At 41.9% G+C, this 6366-nt stretch overlaps 1 protein-coding gene across 2 annotated transcripts; it reads left to right on the forward strand.

The window, feature by feature from the left end:
- Positions 1 to 2: 2 nt before the first annotated feature.
- On the forward strand, positions 3 to 5865 carry CREG1 (cellular repressor of E1A stimulated genes 1). 2 transcript variants are annotated; one of them, XM_059493460.1, is made up of 4 exons: positions 9 to 373; positions 2329 to 2448; positions 3750 to 3934; positions 4322 to 5865. In XM_059493460.1, coding segments are annotated over exons 1-4 (603 nt in total). In that variant the 5' UTR covers positions 9 to 76; the 3' UTR covers positions 4323 to 5865. The 2 variants fall into 2 exon arrangements, with proteins under 2 accessions (XP_059349444.1, XP_059349443.1); XM_059493461.1 differs by lacking the exon at positions 4322 to 5865 and having other exon boundaries at positions 3 to 373; positions 3750 to 3935.
- Positions 5866 to 6366: the final 501 nt, after the last annotated feature.

Consider the following 6366-nt stretch of genomic DNA (forward strand, 5'->3'; position numbering starts at 1 on the left):
GTAAAGGCGGGCCCGGCAGTCGGTGCCCGGCGCCGTGCGGGGTGGGGTGTCCCGGTGCGCGGCTGTGCGGGGAGCGATGTCTGTGTCCTCAGCCATGGCGCGGTTGCCGCTCCTCCTGTGCGCCGCATCGGGGCTGCTGCTGGCGGCCGTGGCGGCCATCCCGCCGCCCGAGGAGGCGGCGCGCATGGCGCGCTACGTCTTGCACAGCTGCGATTGGGGCGCGCTGGCCACGCTGTCGGCGCAGGAGGGGCTGCGCGGCCGCCCCTTCGCCAACATCTTCTCCCTCAGCGACGGCCCGCCCGGGCCCTGCGGCGGCAGCGGCGTGCCCTACTTGTACCTGACCGACATGGAGATCTCCGTGCAGGACCTGGAGGTGAGCGGGGCCTGGGGTGCGGAGTGACCCCGGGGAGGACGCTCGGGAAGCAGCCGGGTCAGTCAGGCTGGCTCTCAGCAGCAGGCGGTGATTGCAAGGCGGTGTGACGGCGCTGGTTCACAGAGCCGCGGAATCGCTGGGGCTGAGAGGGGCCTCTGGAGATCCTTCAGGGTCACCTCGGGCAGGTGACACGGGAACGTGTCCAGGTAGGGCCCTCAGAGAGGGAGACACTGCCATCTCCATGTGCAGGTCCTCCAGAGCCGTGCCACCCTCTGCATAAAATTCTTCCTCATCTGTGTTTTAGTTTATGGCTCTTCCATGGATGTCGCCCCGTTTGTCAGCCCTGGGGACAATTACTAGCCCTTGAGCAGTGCTGTCTGTGGTGGCAGTCGGTAAGGCTCCTGAGAAGTTCCTGCTGATCGTGGTCTTGAGAAAGAAAAGGCAGCACCAGGCAGAGCAAGTGTCTGCAGCCTCCAGAAGCACTGAGGAAAGAAATGGGGCACCATGGAATATCTGAACAGAGGAAGTTTCACACACAACAAAGTCAAAAGGAGTGGAACTTGTCAGTGTGGGACCTAAGCAAAGAGAATTCTTACAGAGCCTGCTGAAGGAATAGTTATTCAGTCTCTGGAGCATACCGTAAAGGGAAGCACGCATGGAAAGGCAGCTTTGGCATGCAGAGACTCTGAGTGTGTAATTGGCCTTGTCCCAGAGTTTTGTGGCCAAGAGTTCGCTAAAAATTTAATGAAATAGCAGTCATGCCTCCTTTATTGGATTTGTTTGTTTTAGTAACTTACAATGTTAGTAAACACAAAATAATGGTAGTTTTTCACATTGTTTTACCATTTTTTTGTTTGTTCCATGTCAGGTTTTAGTTTGTTACCTTAAAATAGTTGAATTATATGTCTAAATACTGTAGAGAGTCTAATTTGTTTTGCCTAGTACCTTTCTTTCCATCCCAGATACAGCTGTTTGCTTTCAGAAGAACATAAAACCCACTAGTATAAACTAATGATGAATATTTCCTTCAGAAAGCTCCTCAACAGGTCCTTATTTTGCTGCTTCGGGGCGGAAACTCTTGACACGTGATAGTCACAGGCAAGGAGAAGGTGCCGAGTAATCATGAGTCAGCTCTTTGGGAGTTGAGCAACTTCCTCTCTCTCAAGTGGCTGCTTCTGTTTCACGAGATCACCTGTGCTCTCCGCAGTTTTCAAGTGACTGTGGAGGGTTTCTCTTGGACATGAGCCCTTCTAATGAACCCCCTCGAAGCAGGGGAACTTCTCTTACTGGGAAATAATGACCCTTAGTAGGTGGCATTCTGCAATCCTGTTTGGCACCAGTGCTTTTCAAGCCATGGTCACCAAATTAGTTTTCAGACAAAAAATCAGATATGGGTTCTGTAATCCTTCAAGTTAGATGTTTCACTTAAATACTCTGAATTTTTAAAAAAAAAAACTTCTAAAGTTCACTTTAAATGGCAAAAGAGCTGTTTGGGAGAGCTAGGAGGCTGTTAGGAAGAGCTGTTTTTGTTTTAAGTAATTTTACCAACAGTTGTGAAGCCCACTTGGTTGCTTTCTCGGTAACACTTTGCCCTTTCACCTGATGACGTTCACTGTATGTCCTTGTCTACTGTCCTTTGTATCTGCAAATTGTAATATATCATCATTTGCAAGTGAAATAGGTGGGCTGAATTCATTAAGGAGTCGTGTTCTGTGAGATTTGCATTTTTTGTTAACAAGCTTCAGCATGCCTCTGAACTGGGCTTTATTTCAGATTCAGAGCTCACCCAAGGAGCCTTTCAGATGTAGCTAGAGCAGAGCTGTCACCACCTTTTCCTTTCTGCCAGTATTATTGAGCTGAATAAAGTACCAAGAGCTGAAAATGTGGTGGGTATGACATTTTTTTCACATAAGAAAAGTAAGCATAAACCTCTTATCTTGCTTCTTGCATTTCAGGTCAATTCAAATGCCTCCTTGACTGTGTCTTTGGCACAGACTCCTTACTGCAGGAAGCACAAATATGATCCCCAGAACCCCCTCTGTGCCCACATCATCTTTGTTGGGAGCATTGTAAAGGTGAGCAGCTGAAAGCTGGCACTGGGCAGGGTTGTGTGCATCAAATACAGATTTGTTTAGTGGAGGGAGAGGAGAAAGGTGAGAAATTCTGTGCAGAAGCATAAGCTGAGCTGTTCTGTGCTGTGATACCCAAAGGCCAGCTCACAGTTTGTGGGAGGAAAAAAAAGTTAACCCTTGATTTTTGCAGGAGCTCTCTTGACATACCTTTAGCAAGGAATTTGGGTATACAGTAATGCAGGGAATCTCCCTCATTGCTGTCATGTGTTCCAAAACTAAGTCTGAGGCCATTATTTTGGAAAAACCTTCATATTTCATTCACATCTCTCTTGTTCAGTTAAATTCTTTGGTTCAAACAGTGTGACATGCCTGCTTCTGAAACTGTTCAAGTAAATACTAACCTGAGCTACAAAGTTGCAGATATTATAGACAAAAAGTGTGCATTGTGTGATCTGGTGGCATTGCTGCCAGGGCAGTGTTCTTTTGTGCACCAGTACTTTGGTGTCTTGTAGGAGGAATTGAGAACTGCATGTGTTAATCATTGAAGATCCTAATCCTGTTATTGGGGTAATGGTTGAGGATGAGAACTACTCATCACTACTCTCTTACTTGATAGTCTCATTCTTATTTGGTGTTTTCACAGCTCTGATATTCGCACATTGCACTCAGCAGTCTTGTAGTTACTTTACTGAGTTTCTCATTAATAATGGAGTTGATTTCATTTAGGTAGGGTTTTATTTATTTTCTTATTCTATACCCAGAGCTCTAAATGGTTGATTTCACCCTTTAAACATCTGCACATTGTATATTAAGTGCCATCACACTTTTCAGCTTCCCTTCTCTGTAGATTCTGTTATACCATCCCATTTGTGTTTGAGTGTTTGCAGATGTCTGAGCACAGTTGTATCTGTTTCTGTCAGTTTGAATGAGTAGGTGCAGAGGAGGTGAAATTACACCTAAGACATCACATTATAATAATTCACCTACCATCCATACTTCTCTGTTTTGTGGTTTGTTTAACAATCAATTAATCATCAATTCTTATGTTGATTAAACACTCTTGCTCATGCTGACTCTAAAAGCAGCATTTTGATTTAATGTTGAATCCACTACTTTTTAAGTGTTGTCTGTCTCACACAGTTGCACACCACACTGAGGATGAGCAGCCTCAGCCACAGTAATGAGCCCCTTGGGACAAGACATGGCTGGACTCAAAAAACACACTGCAGTCAGCAGAGGTTTTTTAGCTGAAACTCATCTTTACATGACTATCTTCTTGTAACATTTTCCTGGCTTTTGTGTAGGTGAATGATTCAGAAGCAGACATAGCCAAAAAAGCATTATTCACTCGCCACCCTGAAATGGAAAGTTGGCCCAAGGATCACAATTGGTTCTTTGCCAAATTCAACATCACCAATATTTGGGTCCTGGACTACTTTGGTGGATTGAAAATTGTGACACCAGAAGAGTACTACAGTGTCAAGCCTTAGTAAGTACTCAAGTTCTTCATGGCTAACTCTCATTGTGTTTCACACCTGTGAACTTCTTGTTGGTAACAGGGAGGAGTGACTCCTGTAGAGTTGGCACAGTCACTGTCCTCTGTTTGAATTAATTGCAAGACTGATGATGTTTTGGTCCAATAATTAATAGTAGTGAGACTCTTCAGCATTTCTGAAGCTGTATTAATGGAATTGGGGCAATATTGCTGATACTTCCAAAACAAAATTGCTGTTGAATCTGTCCTTATGATTTTGAAGTATAGAGAAATTGTCTTCTATTGTCTACATAAAACCAAGTCTTCCAAACTTTCAAATATATTTTAGCACAGTCAACATGAATTCTGCATTAATTTCACTCCTATTCTTACTCCTTGTAGGTGGAAGAAGATCCTTGGTGATGCTGATATGGAAATGAATGGCTTTGGCTGTTTCGTGGAAGATTTATTTTTTCTATGTAGTGTAGAGCTGAATTAATAATATAATAAATCAAACACCTTGCATTGTTAATGAGCATATATTACTCTTATGAAGCAGATTGAACTTCTCACTAACTTGATTCATGTCACAATGAAAAACCTTTGTGCATAAGCAATAACTAAATTGTACCCACTGGATGTGAATTTGGAAAGGTGTCTGACAGTGTGCATTCAGAAATGTTGTGTTTACTGGAATCTAAAGGATTAGTCCAGTTCTAAAGTGCCTTATTTAAATAATGTTTCTGAGCACTTTCCAGTATTATTTTTAGTAGCAGTTTAGTTTAGAATTTTATGGTGAAGTTCTACAGGATGGCTCCGCTGATGGAATAGAAAGCATTGTCTGTATTACAGTGACAAAGGATGTGCTGAGTTTCCAAATCATGTTAAGAATTTTCTCTGCACATTGATAAACTCACTTTTTTGAGCCATTTTTCTGTTTTATTGAATGTGCTGTAGAATACAGTTGTGTTCATGCCAGCTGTACTTATACCTCAGGATGAGTTCTTGGTAATTCCTCAGCTGATTATGTGCCCTGACTCTGTAATAGCAGATCTGTAGTACCTAAAATATCTGACTCAAGAAGAGTAGTGTCTTGTAAATTCAATGAGAATGGTGTGAAGGATAAATGTTTTCTGAAATACTCACCTTTGTTAATCTGATCAAATGGCAGTTCATCAGCTTTTGTTCCCCTCCACAGCAGAACTGAGCAGATTTTGGGGTCTGGAAGCCTTAGACAGCAATTTTGGATTAGTAACTCAGAAGTGAAAAAGACACAATACAGTTTGACACAAATGATGCATGATTTCTAGAGAATGAAAATTAATGAAAGGTGTGCTTAAATTCTGTGTTAACTAAGTTACACCCAACCACAAAAAAAAAACCTTTTTAACATCCTCTCCAATCTGTTGTGCACTGAGTTCACCAGCATTAAAAAGTATTTATGAACAAACAAATTGATTTTACAGTGAGCAAATATTACCTAGTTGACCTAGAGTAAAGAATTTAGACTCCTTAGAGGAGGTTGATATATAGGACAGTGGGATTTGTCATGTAAGATCCCCATATCTTAATGTTGTTGTTATATCACTCCTTTTCTCAGATATTGGGGTGATTTGTGAAAGTATTTTTATGTAACTTATTAAGAATTCTTTCTTCATAAGGGGAAGGAAGCTATTGGTACTGTTCAACTATTTTAAAACTAATTTAGGATTTAAAAAACTTAGAATATAGAGACATTTATGTTGAATAGGTAACACTGGTTTTAATGTGAAATTGAAAAAAAATTATATAGGGTATGATAGTTGTGAAAACTCAACTGAATCTCTGTCATGGACTCAATACTTTCTGTGAGGACATCTAAATGCATTATGTGTAACCCTGTAATTTCTGATGTGTGAGACTGATGTTGCTGGGCTTTTGTTAAAATTAAAATATTTTTTTGACAAGTGGTGTCAAGCATTATTTATTGCATGTCCAAGAATTATTCTCTCTCTCCTGCTGTCTTTCATAACTCTCTTTTCAGTGTTCTTGTTTTACTGTTTCTTTGATATCTTTCATTCTTGCTAGAACTAATGAGAAAATGTTCCTACTTACACTTGCCTTCCCCTCCTTGGGTTAAGTCTGTGTCTTTGTACTTCATATGCTTTCCTGCATCCAATGCTCTGAAATTAAAAATTGCAAAGACAAATGCCATCATTCCACACATCTCCAACTTCCTTCTTCTACCAGCTGCTTCTGCACCCCCACATTCCATGGCATGTAAGAAAAGAAGCAGGAAAGGTCTTGGCAGTGCATAAACAATAAAACATTGGTGTGTTATCAGGGCTGTTTTTAGCACAAATTGTAAACATAGCCCCAAGCAAACTAAGGCAAAAAAACCCCAACCACAAAACCCAAATCTCCATCCCAGCCAAAACCAGTACACCACTTTCAAAAGTATTGCTTTC

The sequence above is a fragment of the Ammospiza nelsoni genome, chromosome 2 (assembly GCF_027579445.1).
Source record: "Ammospiza nelsoni isolate bAmmNel1 chromosome 2, bAmmNel1.pri, whole genome shotgun sequence".
Lineage (NCBI taxonomy): Eukaryota > Metazoa > Chordata > Aves > Passeriformes > Passerellidae > Ammospiza > Ammospiza nelsoni.

Bases quoted from the DNA above. Each gene is read 5' to 3' on its own strand.
- CREG1 (XM_059493461.1), top strand. From the start codon at position 77: ATGTCTGTGTCCTCAGCCATGGCGCGGTTGCCGCTCCTCCTGTGCGCC. The intron at 374-2,328 runs GTGAGCGGGGCC...CTTGCATTTCAG, and splicing joins TCTCCGTGCAGGACCTGGAG to GTCAATTCAAATGCCTCCTT. The intron at 2,449-3,749 runs GTGAGCAGCTGA...GCTTTTGTGTAG, and splicing joins TTGTTGGGAGCATTGTAAAG to GTGAATGATTCAGAAGCAGA.